This window comes from Petromyzon marinus, unplaced genomic scaffold (genome assembly GCF_048934315.1).
Source record: "Petromyzon marinus isolate PM22_M1 ecotype Great Lakes invasive population unplaced genomic scaffold, UKy_Petmar_22M1.pri1.0 PM_Scaffold_40, whole genome shotgun sequence".
Classification (NCBI taxonomy): Eukaryota; Metazoa; Chordata; class Hyperoartia; order Petromyzontiformes; family Petromyzontidae; genus Petromyzon; species Petromyzon marinus.
In genome coordinates, this window is record NW_027423391.1 from 80,480 (window position 1) to 107,777 (window position 27,298).

Consider the following 27,298-nt stretch of genomic DNA (forward strand, 5'->3'; position numbering starts at 1 on the left):
TGTTGCGTGGATGCGCCGATGCCGAAACAGCGTGTTGATAATTACAAGCCCATGGGCTGCACAAAAATCTAGCAGCCTCCTACCGTTGTTATTGAGCTGATCTGGCCCATGCCCTCCAATCACCCCAGACCAGGTGCCAGTATCATGACCAACTCGGGCATTGAAGTCACCCAACAAGATGACTCACACACACACTCACAAACACACACACACGGCCATAGTGAACCACACACAGGACGCGTCAATGTTTTTATGAAACATGCATTGCAGTTACAGTAGAGTGGAAGGTACAGCAAGTAGGGCGAAATCCGCAACACGCTGTGTGCATAATAATACTGTACACGTGTCTCTGTGTCACTCTGTGTGTCTGTATGTCTGTGGGTGTGACTATTAATGAGTGTGTGTCTGTGGGTGTCTGTGCATGTGTGTGTGCGAGTCTGTTTGTCTGTGTGTGTCTGCGAGTCTGTCTGTATCTGTGTCTATCTGTATCTGTGAGTCTGTATGAGTGTCTGTGTGTCTATGTGTATCTGTGTGAATGAGTCTGTATGAGTGTGTGCCTATGTGTGTGTATCTGTGTGTGAGTGAGTCTGTATGAGTGTCTGTGTGCCTGTGTGTGTATCTGTGTGAATGAGTCTGTATGAGTGTCTGTGTGCCTATGTGTGTGTATCTGTGTGTGAGTGAGTCTGTATGAGTGTCTGTGTGTGTATCTGTGTGTGTCACTGTGTCTGTATCTGTGTGTGTGTGTCTGTGGTCCGGCAAAACAACCCCCTGCCTCGCGGTGCCGGACAGGCAACTGTCGTGGACAATGCTGTGGGGGGAGATCAAATTTTGATTGGCTCCTCCCCTCATGGCATATGTGTCCACCACAGGGGCTAAACAGCTCTGGACGGGTGCGAGGGGCTGGTAACCCCTCCACCTTCAATTAATTACCACAAAACCACGAGTTAAACTGAAATATGTAACTTATAAGCTTGTGCCGGAGGCCCCGGGGGGCCAGGCGTCTATGACGTCTCCTGGCCAAACCCCAATTGGAGGAGCCAGGAGATTGAATATCTACCCTTGGGGCTCCTCCAGAAACAACGAAAAGGCACTACGGGTGGCCACGTGGAATGTTCGAACGCTCACTGCGGAGGAGAGGTTGCCACTCCTCTGTCGGGAGCTGGACCGGTACCGCCTGGATCTGTGTGGCATTCAGGAGGTCCGGTGGACCGGCTCTGGCTCCTGCCACCATGAGGAGTGGACAGTCCTCTACTCGGGGCAGCAGACTGCCAAACAACAGGGTGTGGCTCTTCTTTTGAACAAAATAATGAAGGGGGCGTGGGAGCGTGGCGGTGAGGTGTGGGAAGCTGTAAGCCCCAGGCTACTTTGGGCTCGCCTTCCCATCAACCGGAGGCGAGGAATGGTGGTCGTGGTTACTTATGCCCCCACCGAAGATGAACATCCGTGGAGGGATGCAGGCAAAGCCGATGAGTCAGATGCCTTCTATGACCTCCTGTCACAGGTGCTGGCTAAAGTGGCCCCTCGGGATAGAGTCATCATGTTGGGTGACTTCAATGCCCGAGTTGGTCATGATACTGGCACCTGGTCTGGAGTGATTGGAGGGCATGGGCCAGATCAGCTCAATAACAACGGTAGGAGGCTGCTAGATTTTTGTGCAGCCCATGGGCTTGTAATTACCAACACGCTGTTCCGGCATCGGCGCATCCACACAACATCGTGGATGCATGCCGGGTCCAAGCAAGAACATCTGCTGGACTATGCAGTGACGGACCAGCGGATGCGAGCCCATGTCCTTGACACCAGGACCTACCGTGGAGCTGATCTGCCCTCTGACCATCGACTAGTCATCTGTAAGATGCGCCTGCCATTCTTCCACTCCGGTGGTGGGTGTAGACCCAGGACCCCATTCCAACCTAAAGTGGCCTGGTCTCAGTTATCTGATGAAAGTTGCAAGCGAGAATTTCATCATCGCTTGCGGCTGGGATTGGCATCGTCCCCGACTCCTCCTGATGTCGAGGGTAAATGGGCGAGGTTTAGGACTGTGACTCATGTAACTGCAATGGCTGCTTTGGCTACGCGGTCCAGACCTCCGCAGAGACCCTGGCTGACAGAGGTGTTCAGGATGGTTGAGAAAAAGCGACAGGCCCACTGTCATCGGCTACAGAATCCCACGTCAGAGAATGAGGCTTACCGCAGCCTTCATTCGGAGGTTCGGAGAGCCGTGAGGCGCTGCAAGGATGGGTGGTGGTCGCGGGTTGCTGAGGAGATGGAGTCTGCCTCAGTGGCCCGTGATCACAAATCTCTATTTAACTCCATCAAAAAAGTAATCTGCAGCACCACACCTATTACCATAATTAGGGGAAAAAACGGTGACCCAATCTCAGACCCCCAGGAACAGGTTTTCAGATTTGCTGAGAATTTCTGTGAGGTCCTGGGGGAGGGAAAATCCCTCAGCCAGGAAAACATCGTGGCACAAAGTGAGGATGACCCTGCTGAGACTGCGGTGCCTCAAATATTGGAAGAAGTCACCCCCTGTGAGTGGCTGGCTGAGGTGCCATCTGTTGAGGAAGTACTGAAGGCGATCCGGAGTCTGAGACCAGGAAAGGCAGCGGGCAGAGATGATCTCCCAAGCGAAATGCTGAGGGAGGGCGGCGTTTGTGCACAGACTGCCCTATATGACATCATAACAGTCTGGACCACTGGACGGGTTCCGCAGGATTGGAAGGATGCCCTGGTGGTCCCCCTCTTTAAGAAGGGGGACCGCACAGACTGTAACAACTACTATTCAACATCGCCTTGCCAGGCACGCTGAGGAGAGGCTTGCGGAGCCCCAATGCGGTTTCAGGAAAGGGCGGTCCTGCACAGATGCCATATTTTCTGTCCGTCTGCTACAGCAGAGGTGTAGGGAATTCCAACAAGACCTACATCTCTGCTTTATTGACCTGGTCATGGACTATGATAGGCCTGGGCTCTGGGTTGTTCTTCGTGCTTTTGGAGTACCTGACCCTCTGCTCACGATCATTAAGGACCTTCATGATGGTGAGCGGGCCCGGGTAAAACTACGTGGCCGGGAGTCAGAGCCATTCCCTGTTAAGCTTGGGGTGCGACAGGGATGTCCTCTGGCTCCCACATTATTTAACATCTATTTTGACCACGTAGTTCGTGAAGCCTTCAATAGCTGTACCGGGGGAATCTCCATATGGTACAGATATAATGGGAGGCTGATCGACGCCCGGGTGCGGTCAAGGGATGGCTCCCTATTGCTCAACCACGTTATGTATGCTGATGATTTGGTAATAGCTGCACATTCGGAGTTGGAGACGCTGCTGCTGAGACTGGAGCGTGCCACTAAGAGGTGGGGCCTTACCATCAGCCCCACCAAAACTAAGCACCTGCCTGGGTATTTTGTACCATCGGACACTCCACCCCCACAACTCCCCATCGGTGATGGGGCAGTTGTGGAGAGAGTGGAGAGTTTCCCATACCTGGGCAGTGTGCTTATGACTGGCTCCAGTTTAACAGCAGAGGTCTCACTCCGAATCAGTCGAGCGGCAATATATTTTCATCGGTTGCGTAAGGCTGTGTGGAAGCTACCTGGTCTGTCGCTCCGCAATAAGCTTCAGGTCTTCTCGGCCACGGTCATTCCCTCCCTTCTCTACGCTTGCGAAACGTGGACCCCCCTAATGGAACATCTTCGCCGGTTAGAAACATTTAGGCTGGCCTGCCTACGATCCATCCTGGGTTTAACCAGACTGGATTGTGTGAGGAGCTCAAAAATCCTTGAAAGATCTGGGCAAGGTCCCATCGGTGAGCTCCTCCGGCGGGGAAGGCTGCGATGGCTGGGTCATGTAGCCCGCATGCCCAGCCACCGCATGCCGAAACAGCTTTTGTTCGGCCGGATTAAGGGGGCTAAGCGGGCGCGGCACGGGCTAGAGAAGAGATGGAGTGATGTGGTATAGGAGGACGTGGAGCTGAGTGGACTTGCCGATGACCGGTACCAGCGGTGTCAAGATCGGCCTCTGTGGAGGAGGCTCGTGAAGGATGCTACTGGGCAGTTGGAGGCAGTCGCCCTCCAACAACAACGGAGGGCGGAGGAGCGACGCTCACAACAACGAGCCGAGCGCCGGGTGGCTAAAGCACAGCAGGTTGGCACAGTAGGGGGCACAGGTGGTGCATCAGCCAGTCATCTCAGTCAGTCGACCCGTGGCACCTGCTGGGTCTGCCCCGTGACCTCCTGCCAGCGGGCGTTCGACACTTCACGTGGCCTCAAGGTGCACATAGCCTGGCACAAGCGTCGTGGTGACGTCACCGCCACTTAGTGGCGAATGGCGGTTGTTGTTGTTGTTGTGTGTCTCTGTGTGTCTGCGTGTGGGTGTCTGTGTCTGAGTCTGTGTGTGAGTCTGTGTCTGTATGAGTGTCTGTGTGTGTGAGTCTGTATGAGTGTCTGCGTGTGTGTGAGTCTGTATGAGTGTCTATGTGTGCGAGTCTCTGTGTGTGTCTGTGTGTGAGTCTGTATGAGTGTCTATGTGTGCGAGTCTCTGTGTGTCTGTGTGTGTGAGTCTGTATGAGTGTCTGCGTGTGTGCGAGTCTCTGTGTGTGTCTGCGTGTGGGTGTCTGTGTGTGAGTGTCTGTGTGTGTGTCTGTGTGTGTGTCTGTGTGTGTCTGTGGGGAGTGGTGGTGCAGCGGTTAGCGCCACGCTGCGAATCCAGCAGAGGCCCGTGACCGATTCCCGCTCACGGCCACCGACACCGCCAGTGACAGCGATTATCGAAACCGGTTCTGGGCCTCCCCTAGGTCCACTCGGCCTCAAATGAGAACCTGGTGCTGTGGTGGTGGTGTAGTGGTGGGGGTGTAGTGGTGGTGTAGTGGTGGTGGTGTAGTGGTGGTGGTGTAGTGGTGGTGGTGTAGTGGTGTAGTAGTGGTGGTGGTGTAGTGGTGGTGGTGTAGTGGTGGTGGTGGTGTAGTGGTGGTGGTGGTGTAGTGGTGGTGGCGGTGTAGTGGTGGTGGTGTAGTGAACATCGTTAGCACTGGGGGAGAGACAAAGGCGGCCGGACGTGGTGCTGGCCACCCACCCCCTCTGTGTGTGCAACAGTGCTGGTAGCCTTCATAGACGCTGCTACTACTAACAGCACTTGCCCCTACAGCCCTGCGAGAGGCTACCTGGGGGAGCTTTGTCTGTGTGTGGTGTGTGTAGTACATAGACACTGCTGCTACTCGCTAGCTAACAGCACTTGCCCCTACAGCCCTGCTAGAGGCTACCTGGGGGAGCTTTGTCTGTGTGTGTGGTGTGTGTAGTACATAGACACTGCTGCTGCTACTCGCACGCTAACAGCACTTGCCTCTACAGCCCTGCTAGAGGCTACCTGGGGGAGCTTTGTCTGTGCGTGGTGTGTGTGCATCTCTATGGGTATCTACGGGTCTCTGTGTATCTCTATGGGTCTCTGTGTGTCTCTATGGGTCTCTGTGTGTCTCTATGGGTCTCTATGGGTCTCTGTGTATCTCTATGGGTCTCTGTGTGTCTCTATGGGTCTGTGTATCTCTATGGGTCTCTGTGTGTCTCTATGGGTCTCTGTGTATCTCTATGGGTCTCTGCCTATCTCTATGGGTCTCTGTGTATCTCTATGTGTCTCTGTGTGTCTCTATGGGTCTGTGTATCTCTATGGGTCTCTGTGTGTCTCTATGGGTCTCTGTGTGTCTCTATGGGTCTCTATGGGTCTCTGTGTATCTCTATGGGTCTCTGTGTGTCTCTATGGGTCTCTGTATCTCTATGGGTCTCTGTGTGTCTCTATGGGTCTCTGTGTATCTCTATGGGTCTCTGTGTGTCTCTATGGGTCTCTGTGTGTCTCTATGGGTCTCTATGGGTCTCTGTGTATCTCTATGGGTCTCTGTGTGTCTCTATGGGTCTGTGTATCTCTATGGGTCTCTGTGTGTCTCTATGGGTCTCTGTGTATCTCTATGGGTCTCTGCCTATCTCTATGGGTCTCTGTGTATCTCTATGTGTCTCTGTGTGTCTCTATGGGTCTGTGTATCTCTATGGGTCTCTGTGTGTCTCTATGGGTCTCTGTGTGTCTCTATGGGTCTCTATGGGTCTCTGTGTATCTCTATGGGTCTCTGTGTGTCTCTATGGGTCTCTGTATCTCTATGGGTCTCTGTGTGTCTCTATGGGTCTCTGTGTATCTCTATGGGTCTCTGTGTGTCTCTATGGGTCTCTGTGTGTCTCTATGGGTCTCTATGGGTCTCTGTGTATCTCTATGGGTCTCTGTGTGTCTCTATGGGTCTCTATGGGTCTCTGTGTATCTCTATGGGTCTCTGTGTGTCTCTATGGGTCTGTGTATCTCTATGGGTCTCTGTGTGTCTCTATGGGTCTGTGTATCTCTATGGGTCTCTGTGTGTCTCTATGGGTCTCTGTGTATCTCTATGGGTCTCTGCCTATCTCTATGGGTCTCTGTGTATCTCTATGTGTCTCTGTGTCTCTATGGGTCTCTGTGTGTGTCTCTCTCTCTGTCTCTCTCTCTGTCTCTCTCTGTCTATCTCTCTCTGTCTCTCTGTGCTCACCCCTTCCAGCACACCACGGTGTAATAATAACCACCATCACCACCAATCACCACCTACCCCTCCTCTCTGTCCCTCTCTGTCTCTATCCATCTGTCTCTCAATGTGTCTCTCTGTGTGTCTCTCTGTCTCTCTCCATCTGTCTGTCTCTCTGTGTCCCTGTGTCTCTCTCTGTCTCTCTCTGTCTCTCTCTGTCTATCTCTATCTCTCTCTCTGTCTCTCTGTGCTCACCCCTTCCAGCACACCAAGGTGTAATAATAACCATCATCACCACCATCTCCACCATCTCCACCATCACCACCACCATCACCACCTCCTCCTCTCTGTCTCTATCCATCTGTCTCTCTCTGTGTCTCTCCATCTGTCTCTGTGTCTCTCTGTGTATCTCTGTCTTTCTGTCTCTCTCTCCGTCTCTCTCTGTCTCTCTCTCTCTCTGTGTCTCTGTGCTCACCCCTTCCAGCACACCAAGGTGTAATAATCACCACCATCACCACCTCCCCCTCCTCTCTCTCTCTGTGTCTCTCTCTCTGTCTCTCTCTATCATTCTCTGTCTCTCTCTGTGTGTCTCTCTCTCTCTGTCTCTCTGTGCTCACCCCTTCCAGCACAACAAGGTGTAATAATAACCACCATCATCACCTCCCCCTCCTCTCTCTCTCTGTGTCTCTCTCTCTGTCTCTCTATGTCCCTGTGTCTCTCTCTGTTTCTCTCTCTCTCTGTCTATCTCTATCTGTCTCTCTGTGCTCACCCCTTCCAGCACACCACGGTGTAATAATCACCACCATCACCACCATCACCAACACCACCACCTCCTCCTCCTCTCTGTCTCTCTCTGTGTCTCTCTCTCTCTGGACGGGTGCGAGGGGCTGGTAACCCCTCCACCTTTAATTAATTACCACGAAACCACGAGTTAAACTGAAATATGTAACTAATAAGCTTGTGCCGGAGGCCCCGGGGGGACAGGCGTCTATGACGTCTCCTGGCCAAACCCCAATTGGCGGAGCCAGAAGATTGAAAATCTACCCTCGGGGCTCCTCCAGAAACAACGAAAAGCCACTACGGGTGGCCACGTGGAATGTTCGAACGCTCACTGCGGAGGAGAGGCTGCCACTCCTCTGTCGGGAGCTGGACCGGTACCGCCTGGATCTATGCGGCATTCAGGAGGTCCGGTGGACCGGCTTTGGCTCCTGCCACCACGAGGGGTGGACAGTCCTCTACTCGGGGCAGCAGACTGCCAAACAACAGGGTGTGGGTCTTCTTTTGAACAAAAGAATGAAGGGGGAGTGGGAGCGTGGCGGTGAGGTGTGGGAAGCTGTAAGCCCCAGGCTACTTTGGGCTCGCCTTCCCATCAACCGGAGGCGAGGAATGGTGGTCGTGGTTACTTATGCCCCCACCGAAGATGAACATCCGTGGAGGGATGCAGGCAAAGCCGATGAGTCAGATGCCTTCTATGACCTCCTGTCACAGGCGCTGGCTAAAGTGGCCCCTCGGGATAGAGTCATCATGTTGGGTGACTTCAATGCCCGAGTTGGTCATGATACTGGCACCTGGTCTGGAGTGATTGGAGGGCATGGGCCAGATCAGCTCAATAACAACGGTAGGAGGCTGCTAGATTTTTGTGCAGCCCATGGGCTTGTAATTACCAACACGCTGTTCCGGCATCGGCGCATCCACACAACATCGTGGATGCACGCCGGGTCCAAGCAAGAACATCTGCTGGACTACGTAGTGACGGACCAGCGGATGCGAGCCCATGTCCTTGACACCAGGACCTACCGTGGAGCTGATCTGCCCTCTGACCATCGACTAGTCATCTGTAAGATGCGCCTGCCATTCTTCCACCGTCACCCACTCCTCCTGATGTCGAGGGTAAATGGGCGAGGTTTAGGACTGTCACTCATGTAGCTGCAATGGCTGCTTTGGGTACGCGGTCCAGACCTCCCCAGAGACCCGGGCTGACAGAGGTGTTCAGGATGGTTGAGAAAAAGCGACAGGCCCACTGTCATCGGCTACAGAATCCCACGTCAGAGAATGAGGCTTACCGCAGCCTTCGCTCGGAGGTTCGGAGAGCCGTGAGGCGCTGCAAGGATGGGTGGTGGTCGCGGGTTACTGAGGAGATGGAGTCTGCCTCAGTGGCCCGTGATCACAAATCTCTATTTAACTCCATCAAAAAAGTAATCTGCAGCACCACACGGTGACCCAATCTCCGACCCCCAGGAACAGGTTTTCTGATTTGCTGATCATTTCTGAGGTCCTGGGGGAGGGAAAATCCCTCAGCCAGGAAAACATCGTGGCACAAAGTGGGGATGACCCTGCTGAGGCTGCTGTGCCTCAAATATTGGAAGTCACCCCCTGTGAGTGGCTGGCTGAGGTGCCATCTGTTGAGGAAGTACTGAAGGCAATCTGGAGTCTGAGACCAGGAAAGGCAGCGGGCAGAGATGATCTCCCAAGCGAAATGCTGAGCGAGGGTGGCGTTTGTGCACAGACTGCCCTATATGACATCATAACAAGTCTGGACCACTGGACGGGTTCCGCAGGATTGGAAGGATGCCCTGGTGGGCTCCCTTTTTAAGAAGGGGGACCGCACAGACTGTAACAACTACAGGGGCATCTCACTCCTCAGTGTGCCGGGAAAGGTCCTGGCAAGGATTATTCAACATCGCCTTGCCAGGCACGCTGAGGAGAGGCTTGCGGAGCCCCAATGCGGTTTCAGAAAAGGGCGGTCCTGCACAGATGCCATATTTTGTCTGTCTGCTACAGCAGAGGTGTAGGGAATTCCAACAAGACCTACATCTCTGCTTTATTGACCTGGTCAAGGCCTATGATACCATCAGTAGGCCTGGGCTCTGGGTTGTTCTTCGTGCTTTTGGAGTACCTGACCCTCTGCTCACGATCATTAAGGACCTTCATGATGGTGAGCGGGCCCGGGTAAAACTACGTGGCCGTGAGTCAGAGCCATTCCCTGTTAACCTTGGGGTGCGACAGGGATGTCCTCTGGCTCCCACATTATTTAACATCTATTTTGACCACGTAGTTCGCGAAGCCTTCAATAGCTGTATCGGGGGAATCTCCATATGGTACAGATATAATGGGAGGCTGATCGACGCCCGGGTGCGGTCAAGGGATGGCTCCCTATTGCTCAACCACGTTATGTATGCTGATGATTTGGTAATAGCTGCTCAGTCAGAGGAGGAGTTGGAGACGCTGCTGCTGAGACTGGAGCGTGCCACTAATAGGTGGGGCCTTAACCATCAGCCTCACCAAAACTAAGCACCTGCCTGGGTATTTTGTACCATCGGACACTCCACCCCCACAACTCCCAATCGGTGATGGGGCAGTTGTGGAGAGAGTGGAGAGTTTCCCATACCTGGGCAGTGTGCTTATGACTGTCTCCAGTTTAACAGCAGAGGTCTCACTCCGAATCAGTCGAGCGGCAATATCTTTTCATCGGTTGCGTAAGGCTGTGTGTGGAAGCTACCTGGTCTGTCGCTCCGCACTAAGCTTCAGGTCTTCTCGGCCACGGTCATTCCCTCCCTTCTCTACGCTTGCGAAACGTGGACCCCCCTAATGGAACATCTTCGCCGGTTAGAAACATTTAGGCTGGCCTGCCTACGATCCATCCTGGGTTTAACCAGACTGGATTGTGTGAGGAGCTCAAAAATCCTTGAAAGATCTGGGCAAGGTCCCATCGGTGAGCTCCTCCGGCGGGGAAGGCTGCGATGGCTGGGTCATGTAGCCCGCATGCCCAGCCACCGCATGCCGAAACAGCTTTTGTTCGGCCGGATTAAGGGGGCTAAGCGGCCGCGGCACGGGCTAGAGAAGAGATGGAGTGATGTGGTACAGGAGGACGTGGAGCTGAGTGGACTTGCCGATGACTGGTACCAGCGGTGTCAAGATCGGCCTCTGTGGAGGAGGCTCGTGAAGGATGCTACTGGGCAGTTGGAGGCAGTCGCCCTCCAACAACAACGGAGGGCGGAGGAGCGACGCTCACAACAACGAGCGGAGCGCCGGGTGGCTAAAGCACAGTGGGTTGGCACAGTAGGGGGCACAGGTGGTGCATCAGCCAGTCATCTCAGTCAGTCGACCCGTGGCACCTGGGTCTGCCCCGTGACCTCCTGCCAGCGGGCGTTCGACACTTCACGTGGCCTCAGGGTGCACATAGCCTGGCACAAGCGTTGTGGTGACGTCACCGCCACTTAGTGGCGAATGGCGGTTGTTGTTGTTGTTGTGTGTAAGCGAGTCTGTATGAGTGTCTGTGTGTGTGAGTCTGTATGAGTGTCTGTGTGTGTCTGTGTGTGTGTAAGTGAGTCTGTACGAGTGTCTGCGTGTGAGTCTGTATGAGTGTCTATGTGTGTGTCTGTGAGTCTGTATGAGTGTGTCTGTATGAGTGTCTGTGTGTGTGTGTCTGTGTGAGTCTGTATGAGTGTCTTTGTGTGTATCTGTGCGAGTCTGTATGAGTGTCTGTGTTTGTGTGAGTCTGTGTGTGTGTGTGTGTAAGTGAGTCTGTATGAGTATCTGCGTGTGTGCGAGTCTGTATGTGTCTCTGTGTGTGTGAGTCTGTGTGTGTGAGTCTGCATGAGTGTCTATATGAGTGTCTGTGTGTGTGTCTGTGTGTGTGTCGGTGTCTGTATGAGTGTCTGCGTGTGTGTGTGAGTCTGTATGATTGTCTATGTGTGTGTCTGTGTGTGTGTAAGTGAGTCTGTATGAGTGTCTGTGTGTGTGCGAGTCTCTGTGTGTGTCTGCGTGTGTGTCTGTGTGAGTCTGTATGAGTGTCTATGTGTGCGAGTCTCTGTGTGTGTCTGGGTGTGTGTTTGTGTGAGTCTGCATGAGTGTCTATGTGTGCGAGTCTGTGTGCGTCTGTGTGTGTGTGAGTCTGTGTGTGTCTGTGAGTCTGTATGAGTGTCTGCGTGTGTGCGAGTCTCTGTGTATGTCTGCGTGTGTGTCTGTGTGAGTCTGTATGAGTGTCTATGTGTGTGAGTCTGTGTGTGTCTGTGTGAGTCTGTGCGTGTTTGTTTGTCTGTGTGTGAGTCTGTATGAGTGTCTGTGTGTGTGTCTGTGTGTGTGTCTGCGTGTGTGTGTGAGTCTGTATGAGTGTCTGTGTGTGTGTCTGCGTGTGTGTCTGTGTGCGAGTCTCTGTGTGTGTCTGTGGGGAGTGGTGGTGCAGCGGTTAGCGCCACGCTGCGAATCCAGCAGAGGCCCGTGACCGATTCCCGCTCACGGCCACCGACACCGCCAGTGACAGCGATTATCGAAACCGGTTCTGAGCCTCCCCTAGGTCCACTCGGCCTCAAATGAGAACCTGGTGCTGTGGTGGTGTAGTGGTGGGGGTGTAGTGGTGGTGTAGTGGTGGTGGTGTAGTGGTGGTGGTGTAGTGGTGGTGGTGTAGTGGTGTAGTAGTGGTGGTGGTGTAGTGGTGGTGGTGTAGTGGTGGTGGTGGTGTAGTGGTGGTGGCGGTGTAGTGGTGGTGGTGTAGTGAACATCGTTAGCACTGGGGGAGAGACAAAGGCGGCCGGGCGTGGTGCTGGCCACCCACCCCCTCTGTGTGTGCAACAGTGCCGGTAGCCTTCATAGACGCTGCTACTACTAACAGCACTTGCCCCTACAGCCCTGCGAGAGGCTACCTGGGGGAGCTTTATCTGTGTGTGGTGTGTGTAGTACATAGACACTGCTGCTACTACTCGCTAGCTAACAGCACTTGCCCCTACAGCCCTGCGAGAGGCTACCTGGGGGAGCTTTATCTGTGTGTGGTGTGTGTAGTACATAGACACTGCTGCTACTACTCGCTAGCTAACAGCACTTGCCCCTACAGCCCTGCTAGAGGCTACCTGGGGGAGCTTTGTCTGTGCGTGGTGTGTGCATCTCTATGGGTATCTACGGGTCTCTGTGTGTCTCTATGGGTCTCTGTGTATCTCTATGGGTCTGTGTGTCTCTATGGGTCTGTGTATCTCTATGGGTCTCTGTGTGTCTCTATGGGTCTCTGTGTATCTCTATGGGTCTCTATGTGTCTCTGTGTATCTCTATGGGTCTCTGCCTATCTCTATGGGTCTCTGTGTATCTCTATGGGTCTCTGTGTGTCTCTATGGGTCTGTGTATCTCTATGGGTCTCTGTGTGTCTCTATGGGTCTCTGTGTATCTCTATGGGTCTCTATGTGTCTCTATGGGTCTCTGTGTCTCTCTCTCTCTGTGTCTCTCTTTCTGTCTCTGTGTCTCTCTCTCTGTCTCTCTCTGTCTATCTCTCTGTCTCTCTGTGCTCACCCCTTCCAGCACACCAAGGTGTAATAATAACCACCATCACCACCAATCACCACCTACCCCTCCTCTCTGTCTCTCTCCATCTGTCTCTCCCTGTGTCTCTCTGTGTCTCTCTCCATCTGTCTGTCTCTCTCTCTGTCTCTCTGTGTCCCTGTCTCTCTCTCTGTCTCTCTCTCTGTCTATCTCTCTCTGTGCTCACCCCTTCCAGCACACCACGGTGTAATAATCACCACCATCACCATCATCATCACCATCATCACCACCATCACCACCTCCTCCTCTCTGTCTCTCTGTGTCTCTGTCTCTATGTCTGTCTCTGTGTCTCTCTCTGTCTATCTCTCTCTGTGCTCACCCCTTCCAGCATACCACGGTGTAATAATAACCACCATCACCACCACCATCACCACCATCACCACCTCCTCCTCTCTGTCTCTCTGTCTCTATCCATCTGTCTCTGTCTCTCTCTGTGTGTCTCTCTGTGTCTCTCCATCTGTCTCTGTCTCTCTGTGTCCCTGTGTCTCTCTCTGTGTCTTTCTGTCTCTCTCTGTCTCTCTCTGTCTCTCTCTCTCTGTGCTCACCCCTTCCAGCACACCAAGGTGTAATAATAACCACCATCACCACCATCACCACCAATCACCATCACCACCTCCTCCTCTCTGTCTCTATCCATCTGTCTCTGTGTGTCTCTCTGTGTCTCTCTCCATCTGTCTCTGTCTCTCTGTGTCTCTCTGTGTCTTTCTGTCTCTCTCTGTCTCTGTGTCTCTCTCTGTCTCTCTCTGTGCTCACCCCTTCCAGCACACCAAGGTGTAATAATCACCACCATCACCACCATCACCACCTCCTCCTCCTCTCTGTCTCTCTGTCTCTCTCTGTCTCTATCCATCTGTCTGTCTCTCTCTGTGTCTCTCTCCATTTGTGTCTCTCTGTCTGTCTCTCTGTCCCTGTGTCTCTCTCTGTTTCTGTCTGTCTCTCTGTGTCTCTCTCTGTCCCTGTGTCTCTGACTGTCTCTGTCTCTCTGTGCTCACCCCTTCCAGCACACCAAGGTGTAATAATAACCACCATCACCACCATCATCACCACCATCACCACCTCCTCCTCTCTGTGTCTCTGTCTCTGTGTCTCTCTCTCTGTGTCTCTCTGTGTCTCTCTCTGTCTCTATCCATCTGTCTGTCTCTCTCTGTCTCTCTCTGTGTCTCTCTCCGTGTGTCTCTCTGTCTCTCTCCATTTGTCTGGCTCTCTCCATTTGTCTGTCTCTCTCTCTGTGTCTTTCTCTCTCTGGACGGGTGCGAGGGGCTGGTAACCCCTCCACCTTCAATTAATTACCACTAAACCACGAGTTAAACTGAAATATGTAACTAATAAGCTTGTGCCGGAGGCCCCGGGGGGCCAGGCGTCTATGACGTCTCCTGGCCAAACCCCAATTGGCGGAGCCAGGAGATTGAATCTCTACCCTCGGGGCTCCTCCAGAAACAACGAAAAACCACTACGGGTGGCCACGTGGAATGTTCGAACGCTCACTGCGGAGGAGAGGCTGCCACTCCTATGTCGGGAGCTGGACCGGAACCGCCTGATCTATGCGGCATTCAGGAGGTCCGGTGGACCGGCTCTGGCTCCTGCCACCATGAGGGGTGGACAGTCCTCTACTCGGGGCAGCAGACTGCCAAACAACAGGGTGTGGCTCTTCTTTTGAACAAAAGAATGAAGGGGGCGTGGGAGCGTGGCGGTGAGGTGTGGGAAGCTGTAAGCCCCGGGCTACTTTGGGCTCGCCTTCCCATCAACTGGAGGCGAGGAATGGTGGTCGTGGTTACTTATGCCCCCACTGAAGATGAACATCCGTGGAGGGATGCAGGCAAAGCCGATGAGTCAGATGCCTTCTATGACCTCCTGTCACAGGCGCTGGCTAAAGTGGCCCCTCGGGATAGAGTCATCATGTTGGGTGACTTCAATGCCCGAGTTGGTCATGATACTGGCACCTGGTCTGGAGTGATTGGAGGGCATGGGCCAGATCAGCTCAATAACAACGGTAGGAGGCTGCTAGATTTTTGTGCAGCCCATGGGCTTGTAATTACCAACACGCTGTTCCGGCATCGGCGCATCCACACAACATCGTGGATGCATGCCGGGTCCAAGCAAGAACATCTGCTGGACTACATAGTGACGGACCAGCGGATGCGAGCCCATGTCCTTGACACCAGGACCTACCGTGGAGCTGATCTGCCCTCTGACCATCGACTAGTCATCTGTAAGATGCGCCTGCCATTCTTCCACTCCGGTGGTGGGTGTACACCCAGGACCCCATTCCGACCTAAAGTGGCCTGGTCTCAGTTATCTGATGAAAGTTGCAAGCGAGAATTTCATCATCGCTTGCGGCTGGGATTGGCATCGTCCCCGACTCCTCCTGATGTCGAGGGTAAATGGGCGAGGTTTAGGACTGTCACTCATGTAGCTGCAATGGCTGCTTTGGGTACACGGTCCAGACCTCCCCAGAGACCCTGGCTGACAGAGGAGGTGTTCAGGATGGTTGAGAAAAAGCGACAGGCCCACTGTCATCGGCTACAGAATCCCACGTCAGAGAATGAGGAGGCTTACCGCAGCCTTCGCTCGGAGGTTCGGAGAGCCGTGAGGCGCTGCAAGGATGGGTGGTGGTCGCGGGTTGCTGAGGAGATGGAGTCTGCCTCAGTGGCCCGTGATCACAAATCTCTATTTAACTCCATCAAAAAAGTAACCTGCAGCGCCACACCTATTACCATCATTAGGGGAAAAAACGGTGATCCAATCTCCGACCCCCAGGAACAGGTTTGCAGATTTGCTGAGCATTTCTGTGAGGTCCTGGGGGAGGGAAAATCCCTCAACCAGGAAAACATCGTGGCACAAAGTGAGGATGACCCTGCTGAGGCTGCGGTGCCTCAAATATTGGAAGAAGTCACCCCCTGTGAGTGGCTGGCTGAGGTGCCATCTGCTGAGGAAGTACTGAAGGCGATCCGGAGTCTGAGACCAGGAAAGGCAGCGGGCAGAGATGATCTCCCAAGCGAAATGCTGAGGGAGGGTGGCGTTTGTGCACAGACTGCCCTATATTACATCATAACAACGGTCTGGACCACTGGACAGGTTCCGCAGGATTGGAAGGATGCCCTGGTGGTCCCCCTCTTTAAGAAGGGGGACCGCACAGACTGTAACAACTACAGGGGCATCTCACTCCTCAGTGTGCCGGGAAAGGTCCTGGCAAGGATTATTCAGCATCGCCTTGCCAGGCACGCTGAGGAGAGGCTTGCGGAGTCCCAATGAGGTTTCAGGAAAGGGCGGTCCTGCATAGATGCCATATTTTCTATCCGTCTGCTACAGCAGAGGTGTAGGGAATTCCAACAAGACCTACATCTCTGCTTTATTGACCTGGTCAAGGCCTATGATACCATCAGTAGGCCTGGGCTCTGGGTCGTTCTTCGTGCTTTTGGAGTACCTGACCCTCTGCTCACGATCATTAAGGACCTTCATGATGGTGAGCGGCCCGGGTAAAACTACGTGGCCCGGAGTCAGAGCCATTCCCTGTACACCATGGGGTGCGACAGGGATGTCCTCTGGCTCCCACATTATTTAACATCTATTTTGACCACGTAGTTCGTGAAGCCTTCAATAGATGTACCGGGGGAATCTCCATATGGTACAGATATAATGGGAGGCTGATTGATGCCCGGGTGCGGTCAAGGGATGGCTCCCTATTGCTCAACCACGTTATGTATGCTGATGATTTGGTAATAGCTGCTCAGTCAGAGGAGGAGTTGGAGACGCTGCTGCTGAGACTGGAGCGTGCCACTAAGAGGTGGGGCCTTAACATCAGCCCCACCAAAACTAAGCACCTGCCTGGGTATTTTGTACCATCGGACACTCCACCCCCACAACTCCCAATCGGTGATGGGGCAGTTGTGGAGAGAGTGGAGAGTTTCCCATACCTGGGCAGTGTGCTTATGACTGGCTCCAGTTTAACAGCAGAGGTCTCACTCCGAATCAGTCGAGTGGCAATATCTTTTCATCAGTTGCGTAACGCTGTGTGGAAGCTACCTGGTCTGTCACTCCGCACTAAGCTTCAGGTCTTCTCGGCCACGGTCATTCCCTCCCTTCTCTACGCTTGCGAAACGTGGATCGCCCCTAATGGAACATCTTCGCCGGTTAGAAACATTTAGGCTGGCCTGCCTACGATCCATCCTGGGTTTAACCAGACTGGATTGTGTGAGGAGCTCACAAATCCTTGAAAGATCTGGGCAAGGTCCCATCGGTGAGCTCCTCCGGCGGGCAAGGCTGCGATGGCTGGGTCATGTAGCCCGCATGCCCAGCCAACGCATGCCGAAACAGCTTTTGTTCGGCCGGATTGAGCGGGCTAAGCGGGCGCGGCACGGGCTAGAGAAGAGATGGAGTGACGTGGTACAGGAGGACGTGGAGCTGTGTGGACTTGCCGATGACCGGTACCAGCGGTGTCAAGATCGGCCTCTGTGGAGGAGGCTCGTGAAGGATGCTACTGGGCAGTTGGAGGCAGTCGCCCTCCAACAACAACGGAGGGCGGAGGAGCGACGCTCAGAACAACGAGCGGAGCGCCGGGTGGCTAAAGCACAGCAGGTTGGCACAGTAGGGGGCACAGGTGGTGCATCAGCCAGCAGTCATCTCAGTCAGTCGACCCGTGGCACCTGCTGGGTCTGCCCCGTGACCTCCTGCCAGCGGGCGTTCGACACTTCACGTGGCCTCGGGGTGCACCTAGCCTGGCACAAGCGTCGTGGTGACGTCACCGCCACTTAGTGGCGAATGGCGGTTGTTGTCTCTCTCTCTCTGTCTTTCTGTCTCTCTCTCTCTCTCTGTGTCCCTGTGTCTCTCTCTGTTTCTGTCTGTCTCTCTCTCTGTGTCTTTCTATCTGTCTCTCTCTCTGTCTCTCTCTCCGTGTCTCTCTATCTCTCTCTGTCTCTCTGTGCTCACCCCTTCCAGCACACCACGGTGTAATAATCACCACCATCACCACCAACATCACCACCTCCTCATCTCTGTCTCTCTGTCTGTCTCTGTGTCTCTCCGTCTGTCTCTGTGTCTCTCTCTGTGTCTCTCTCTTTCTCTCTGTCTCTCTCTCTGTCTATCTCTGTCTCTCTCTCTGTCTATCTCTCTCTGTGCTCACCCCTTCCAGCATACCACGGTGTAATAATAACCACCATCACCACCACCATCACCACCATCACCATCACCACCACCATCACCATCACCACCTCCTCCTCTCTGTCTCTCTCTCTGTCTCTCTCTGTCTCTGTGTTTCTCTCTGTCTCTCTGTCTGTCTCTCTCTGTCTCTGTGTTTCTCTCTGTCTGTCTCTCTCTGTGTCTCTGTCTCTCTCTGTCTCTCTCTCTGTGTCTCTCTCTCTGTGTCTCTCTGTCTCTCTCTCTGTCTATCTCTCTCTGTGCTCACCCCTTCCAGCATACCATGGTGTAATAATAACCACCATCACCACCATCATCACCATCATCACCATCACCACCTCCTCCTCTCTGTCTCTCTCTCTGTCTCTGTGTTTCTCTCTGTCTCTCTCTGTCTGTCTCTCTCTGTGTCTCTGTCTCTCTCTGTCTCTCTCCATCTGTCTCTGTCTCTCTCTCTGTCTCTCTCTTTCTATCGGTCTCTGTCTCTCTCTCTGTGCTCACCCCTTCCAGCATACCAAGGTGTAATAATAACCACCATCACCACCATCACCATCATCACCACCATCACCACCATCACCACCATCACCATCACCACCTCCTCCTCTCTGTCTCTGTGTTTCTCTCTGTCTCTCTGTGTCTCTCTCTGTCTGTCTCTCTCTGTGTCTCTGTTTCTCTCCATCTGTCTCTGTGTCTCTCTCTATCTCTGTCTCTCTCTCTCTGTCTATCTCTGTCTCTCTATCTCTCTCTCTGTCTCTCTGTGCTCACCCCTTCCAGCATACCAAGGTGTAATAATAACCACCATCACCACCATCATCACCACCACCTCCTCCTCCTCCTCCTCCGGATGTCCCCTTGACAGCTCAGCCGGAGTCTTTCACCGCCACACCGGCACGGACATCGCCGCCGCCATCACCCTCGTCCCCACGGAGATCCCAATCGTCGCCGGCATCATCGTCAAAGTCGTCAACGTCGTCATGGTCGTCATCATCATCATCGTCATCATCTTCATCATCGTCATCATCTGAAGACTCAGCCTTCACGAACACAACTAGACCAGTGGGGGGGGAGGGGGGAGAGACATGGGTGGGTGAGTGGGTGGGTGGGTGAGTGGGTGGGTGGGTGAGTGAGTGAGTGGGTGGGTGAGTGAGTGAGTGGGTGGGTGGGTGAGTGGGTGGGTGGGTGAGTGGGTGGGTGAGTGGGTGGGTGGGTGGGTGAGTGGGTGAGTGAGTGGGTGAGTGTGTGGGTGAGTGGGTGGGTGAGTGGGTGGGTGGGTAGGTGAGTGGGTGGGTGAGTGGGTGAGTGGGTGGGTGAGTGAGTGAGTGGGTGAGTGAGTGGGTGAGTGAGTGGGTGGGTGAGTGAGTGGGTGGGTGAGTGGGTGAGTGGGTGGGTGGGTGGGTGAGTGAGTGAGTGGGTGAGTGGGTGGGTGAGTGGGTGGGTGGGTGAGTGAGTGAGTGGGTGGATGGGTGAGTGGGTGGGTGGGTGAGTGGGTGGGTGAGTGAGTGGGTGAGTGGGTGAGTGAGTGGGTGGGTGGGTGAGTGGGTGGGTGAGTGAATGAGTGAGTGATTGGGTGGGTGGGTGAGTGGGTGAGTGGATTAGTGGGTGAGTGAGTGAGTGGGTGAGTGAGTGGGTGAGTGAGTGAGTGGGTGGGTGGGTGAGTGGGTGAGTGAATGAATGAGTGAGTGGGTGGGTGGTGAGTGAGTGAGTGGGTGGGTGAGTGAGTGAGTGAGTGGGTGGGTGGGTGAGTGAGTGAGTGAGTGGGTGGGTGGGTGGGTGGATGAGTGGGTGAGTGAGTGAGTGGGTGAGTGGGTGAGTGAGTGGGTGAGTGAGTGGGTGAGTGAGTGAGTGAGTGGTGAGTGGGTGGGTGAGTGGGTAGGGTTGAGTCGGTGGGTGGGTGAGTGAGTGGGTGGGTGAGTGAGTGGGTGAGTGAGTGAGTGGTGAGTGAGTGAGTGAGTGGTGAGGGAGTGAGTGAGTAGGTGAGTGAGTGGGTGAGTGAGTGGTGAGTGAGTGAGGAGTGGGTGAGTATCCTCTTCATTTTCCCTCTGTTTCTTCATCAGTGGAGTTGACCCTGGAATGACCACAACCACCACCACACCAACCATCACCACACCAACCACCACCACACCAACCATCACCACACCAACCATCACCACAACATCAACCATCACCACAACATCAACCATCACCACACCAACCACCACCACACCAACCATCACCACATCAATCACCACCACATCAACCATCACCACACCAACCATCACCACACCAACCATCACCACACCAACCATCACCACACCAACCATCACCACACCAACCATCACCACAACATCAACCATCACCACAACATCAACCATCACCACACCAACCATCACCACACCAACCATCACCACACCAACCATCACCACACCAACCATCACCACAACATCAACCATCACCACAACATCAACCATCACCACACCAACCATCACCACAACATCAACCATCACCACACCAACCATCACCACAACATCAACCATCACCACAACATCAACCATCACCACAACATCAACCATCACCACACCAACCATCACCACAACACCAACCATCACCACACCAACCATCACCACAACATCAACCATCACCACACCAACCATCACCACAACATCCACCATCACCACAACATCAACCATCACCATACCAACCATCACCACAACATCAACCATCACCACAACATCAACCATCACCACACCAACCATCACCACAACATCAACCATCACCACACCAACCATCACCACAACATCAACCATCACCACAACATCAACCATCACCACAACATCAACCATCACCACACCAACCATCACCACACCAACCATCACCACACCAACCATCACCACAACATCAACCATCACCACACCAACCATCACCACAACACCAACCATCACCACACCAACCATCACCACAACATCAACCATCACCACAACATCAACCATCACCACAACATCAACCATCACCACACCAACCATCACCACACCAACCATCACCACACCAACCATCACCACAACATCAACCATCACCACAACATCAACCATCACCACAACATCAACCATCACCACAACATCAACCATCAACACACCAACCATCACCACACCAACCATCACCACAACATCAACCATCACCACACCAACCATCACCACAACATCAACCATCACCACAACATCAACCATCAACACACCAACCATCACCACACCAACCATCACCACAACATCAACCATCACCACACCAACCATCACCACACCAACCATCACCACACCAACCATCACCACACCAACCATCACCACAACATCAACCATCACCACAACATCAACCATCACCACAACACCAACCATCACCACACCAACCATCACCACACCAACCATCACCACAACATCAACTATCACCACAACATCAACCATCACCACAACATCAACCATCACCACAACATCAACCATCACCACACCAACCATCACCACAACATCAACCATCACCACAACATCAACCATCACCACACCAACCATCACCACAACATCAACCATCACCACAACATCAACCATCACCACACCAACCATCACCACAACATCAACCATCACCACACCAACCACCACCACACCAACCATCACCACAACATCAACCATCACCACAACATCAACCATCACCACACCAACCACCACCACACCAACCACCACCACACCAACCATCACCACACCAACCATCACCACAACATCAACTATCACCACAACATCAACCATCACCACAACATCAACCATCACCACAACACCAACCATCACCACACCAACCATCACCACACCAACCATCACCACAACATCAACTATCACCACAACATCAACCATCACCACAACATCAACCATCACCACAACATCAACCATCACCACACCAACCATCACCACAACATCAACCATCACCACAACATCAACCATCACCACACCAACCATCACCACAACATCAACCATCACCACAACATCAACCATCACCACACCAACCATCACCACAACATCAACCATCACCACACCAACCACCACCACACCAACCATCACCACAACATCAACCATCACCACAACATCAACCATCACCACACCAACCACCACCACACCAACCACCACCACACCAACCATCACCACACCAACCATCACCAAATAAAGTATAACCACATAACCCGCATTAACCATCACCTCCTCCTCCACCACCACCACCACCTCCACCACCACCTCCACCACCACCACCTCCACCACCACCACCACCACCACCTCCACCACCGCCACCACCACGCTCACCACCTCCACCACCTCCACCATCACCACTTCCACCACCACCACCTCCACCACCTCCACCACCACCACCTCCACCACCACCTCCACCACCTCCACCACCACCACCACCTCCACCACCACCACCACAACTCACTCCTGCGTGGTTGGCTGCTGCTGGTAGCCGGCGAAGTTGACCTCTGCCTCTTCACTTGGACTCCCACACCACCACCTCCACCACCACCTCCACCACCACCACCACCTCCACCACCGCCGCCAGAAGGTGGACAAGACCCCAACGATCGTCCGCCGATGGACGCCGACTGCTGCTGCTGCTGCGGCTGAGCGGTGGACGACAACGCGGACGACGCCGGTGGCTGAGCGGTGGACGCGGGCGGAGGGGTGAGCAGGTGACCTGTCGCCTCACACCACCCCACGGGGTAGAGATCGGGCGACTCGCAGTCCACCCACTGGTCGTACGCTGGGCCCCAGCCCTCGAAGCGCACGCGCACTAGTCGTCCAACCACCCGCACCTAGAGTCGTCCACACACAGAGACACACACAGAGAGACTCAGGAGTCGTCCAACCACCCGCACCTAGAGTCGTCCACACACAGAGACACACACAGAGAGACTCAGGAGTCGTCCAACCACCCGCACCTAGAGTCGTCCACACACAGAGACACACACAGAGAGACTCAGGAGTCGTCCAACCACCCGCACCTAGAGTCGTCCACACACAGAGACACACACAGAGAGACTCAGGAGTCGTCCAACCACCCGCACCTAGAGTCGTCCACACACAGAGACACACACAGAGAGACTCAGGAGTCGTCCAACCACCCGCACCTAGAGTCGTCCACACACAGAGACACACACAGAGAGACTCAGGAGTCGTCCAACCACCCGCACCTAGAGTCGTCCACACACAGAGACACACACAGAGAGACTCAGGAGTCGTCCAACCACCCGCACCTAGAGTCGTCCACACACAGAGACACACACAGAGAGACTCAGGAGTCGTCCAACCACCCGCACCTAGAGTCGTCCACACACAGAGACACACACAGAGAGACTCAGGAGTCGTCCAACCACCCGCACCTAGAGTCGTCCACACACACAGAGAGAGACTCAGGAGTCGTCCAACCACCCGCACCTAGAGTCGTCCACACACAGAGAGAGAGAGAGACTCAGGAGTCGTCCACACACACAGAGAGAGACTCAGACTCAGGAGTCGTCCAACCACCCGCACCTAGAGTCGTCCACACACACAGAGAGAGAGACTCACTCAGGAGTCGTCCAACCACCCGCACCTAGAGTCGTCCACACACACAGAGAGAGACTCAGGAGTCGTCCAACCACCCGCACCTAGAGTCGTCCACACACACAGACACAGGAGTCGTCCACACACACAGACACAGGAGTCGTCCACACACACACACACACAGAGAGAGAGACTCAGGAGTCGTCCAACCACCCGCACCTAGAGTCGTCCACACAGAGAGAGAGAGAGAGACTCACTCAGGAGTCGTCCAACCACCCGCACCTAGAGTCGTCCACACAGAGAGAGAGAGAGAGACTCACTCAGGAGTCGTCCAACCACCCGCACCTAGAGTTGTCCACACACACAGAGAGAGAGAGACTCACTCAGGAGTCGTCCAACCACCCGCACCTAGAGTCGTCCACACACACAGAGAGAGACTCAGGAGTCGTCCAACCACCCGCACCTAGAGTCGTCCACACATACACACAGAGAGACTCACTCAGGAGTCGTCCAACCACCCGCACCTAGAGTCGTCCACACAGAGAGAGAGAGAGACACAGGAGTCGTCCAACCACCCGCACCTAGAGTCGTCCACACAGAGAGAGAGAGAGACACAGGAGTCGTCCAACCACCCGCACCTAGAGTCGTCCACACAGAGAGAGCGAGAGACACAGGAGTCGTCCAACCACCCGCACCTAGAGTTGTCCACACAGAGAGAGAGAGAGAGAGACACAGGAGTCGTCCACACACACAGAGAGAGAGACTCAGGAGTCGTCCAACCACCCGCACCTAGAGTCGTCAACACACAGAGACACACACAGAGAGAGAGAGACTCAGGAGTCGTCCAACCACCCGCACCTAGAGTCGTCCACACACACAGAGAGACTCAGGAGTCGTCCACACACACAGAGAGAGAGAGACTCAGGAGTCGTCCACACACAGAGAGAGAGAGACTCAGGAGTCGTCCAACCACCCGCACCTAGAGTCGTCCACACACAGAGACACACACAGAGAGACTCAGACTCAGGAGTCGTCCAACCACCCGCACCTAGAGTCGTCCACACACAGAGACACACACAGAGAGACTCAGACTCAGGAGTCGTCCAACCACCCGCACCTAGAGTCGTCCACACACAGAGACACACACAGAGAGACTCAGACTCAGGAGTCGTCCAACCACCCGCACCTAGAGTCGTCCACACACAGAGACACACACAGAGAGACTCAGACTCAGGAGTCGTCCAACCACCCGCACCTAGAGTCGTCCACACACAGAGACACACACAGAGAGACTCAGACTCAGGAGTCGTCCAACCACCCGCACCTAGAGTCGTCCACACACAGAGACACACACAGAGAGACTCAGACTCAGGAGTCGTCCAACCACCCGCACCTAGAGTCGTCCACACAGAGAGAGAGACTCAGGAGTCGTCCAACCACCCGCACCTAGAGTCGTCCACACAGAGAGAGAGACTCAGGAGTCGTCCAACCACCCGCACCTAGAGTCGTCCACACAGAGAGAGAGAGACTCAGGAGTCGTCCACACACAGAGACACAGGAAGTCGTCCAACCACCCGCACCTAGAGTCGTCCACACACACACACAGAGAGACTCAGGAGTCGTCCAACCACCCGCACCTAGAGTCGTCCACACAGAGAGAGAGACTCAGGAGTCGTCCAACCACCCGCACCTAGAGTCGTCCACACACAGAGAGAGAGAGAGAGACTCACTCAGGAGTCGTCCAACCACCCGCACCTAGAGTCGTCCACACACAGAGACACACACAGAGAGACTCAGACTCAGGAGTCGTCCAACCACCCGCACCTAGAGTCGTCCACACACGGAGAGAGAGAGACTCAGACTCAGGAGTCGTCCAACCACCCGCACCTAGAGTCGTCCACACACAGAGAGAGACTCAGGAGTCGTCCAACCACCCGCACCTAGAGTCGTCCACACACACAGAGAGAGAGAGACTCAGGAGTCGTCCAACCACCCGCACCTAGAGTCGTCCACACACACACAGAGAGAGAGACTCAGGAGTCGTCCAACCACCCGCACCTAGAGTCGTCCACACACACACAGAGAGAGACTCAGACTCAGGAGTCGTCCACACACACAGAGAGAGACTCAGGAGTCGTCCAACCACCCGCACCTAGAGTCGTCCACACACAGAGAGAGAGACTCAGGAGTCGTCCACACACACACAGAGAGAGAGAGACTCAGGAGTCGTCCACACACACAGAGAGACTCAGACTCAGGAGTCGTCCAACCACCCGCACCTAGAGTCGTCCACACACAGAGACACACACAGAGAGACTCAGACTCAGGAGTCGTCCAACCACCCGCACCTAGAGTCGTCCACACACAGAGACACACACAGAGAGACTCAGACTCAGGAGTCGTCCAACCACCCGCACCTAGAGTCGTCCACACACAGAGACACACACAGAGAGACTCAGACTCAGGAGTCGTCCAACCACCCGCACCTAGAGTCGTCCACACACAGAGACACACACAGAGAGACTCAGACTCAGGAGTCGTCCAACCACCCGCACCTAGAGTCGTCCACACACAGAGACACACACAGAGAGACTCAGACTCAGGAGTCGTCCAACCACCCGCACCTAGAGTCGTCCACACAGAGAGAGAGACTCAGGAGTCGTCCAACCACCCGCACCTAGAGTCGTCCACACAGAGAGAGAGACTCAGGAGTCGTCCAACAACCCGCACCTAGAGTCGTCCACACAGAGAGAGAGAGACTCAGGAGTCGTCCACACACAGAGACACAGGAAGTCGTCCAACCACCCGCACCTAGAGTCGTCCACACACACACACAGAGAGACTCAGGAGTCGTCCAACCACCCGCACCTAGAGTCGTCCACACAGAGAGAGAGACTCAGGAGTCGTCCAACCACCCGCACCTAGAGTCGTCCACACACAGAGAGAGAGAGAGAGAGACTCACTCAGGAGTCGTCCAACCACCCGCACCTAGAGTCGTCCACACACAGAGACACACACAGAGAGACTCAGACTCAGGAGTCGTCCAACCACCCGCACCTAGAGTCGTCCACACACGGAGAGAGAGAGACTCAGACTCAGGAGTCGTCCAACCACCCGCACCTAGAGTCGTCCACACACAGAGAGAGACTCAGGAGTCGTCCAACCACCCGCACCTAGAGTCGTCCACACACACAGAGAGAGAGAGACTCAGGAGTCGTCCAACCACCCGCACCTAGAGTCGTCCACACACACACAGAGAGAGAGACTCAGGAGTCGTCCAACCACCCGCACCTAGAGTCGTCCACACACACACAGAGAGAGACTCAGACTCAGGAGTCGTCCACACACACAGAGAGAGACTCAGGAGTCGTCCAACCACCCGCACCTAGAGTCGTCCACACACAGAGAGAGAGACTCAGGAGTCGTCCACACACACACAGAGAGAGAGAGACTAAGGAGTCGTCCACACACACAGAGAGAGAGAGACTCAGGAGTCGTCCAACCACCCGCACCTAGAGTCGTCCACACACAGAGACACACACAGAGAGACTCAGACTCAGGAGTCGTCCAACCACCCGCACCTAGAGTCATCCACACATAGAGAGAGACTCAGACTCAGGAGTCGTCCAACCACCCGCACCTAGAGTCGTCCACACACACAGAGAGAGAGACTCAGGAGTCGTCCAACCACCCGCACCTAGAGTCGTCCACACACACAGAGAGAGAGACTCAGGAGTCGTACAACCACCCGCACCTAGAGTCGTCCACACACACACAGAGAGACTCAGGAGTCG

At 54.3% G+C, this 27,298-nt stretch overlaps 1 protein-coding gene across 1 annotated transcript in view; it reads right to left on the reverse strand.

Moving 5' to 3' along the window:
• Positions 1-236: 236 nt before the first annotated feature.
• LOC116938326 (MBT domain-containing protein 1-like) overlaps positions 237-27,298 on the reverse strand; it is a 56,589-nt gene continuing 29,527 nt past the window's right edge. The window contains exons 7-10 of the mRNA XM_076064359.1: positions 22,399-22,774; positions 19,985-20,029; positions 18,027-19,012; positions 237-13,890 (exon numbers count right to left, since the gene is read on the reverse strand). Coding sequence (XP_075920474.1) covers positions 18,825-19,012; positions 19,985-20,029; positions 22,399-22,774 — 609 coding nt within the window. The 3' untranslated portion in view covers positions 237-13,890; positions 18,027-18,824. The remainder of the gene's footprint in view (positions 13,891-18,026; positions 19,013-19,984; positions 20,030-22,398; positions 22,775-27,298) is intronic.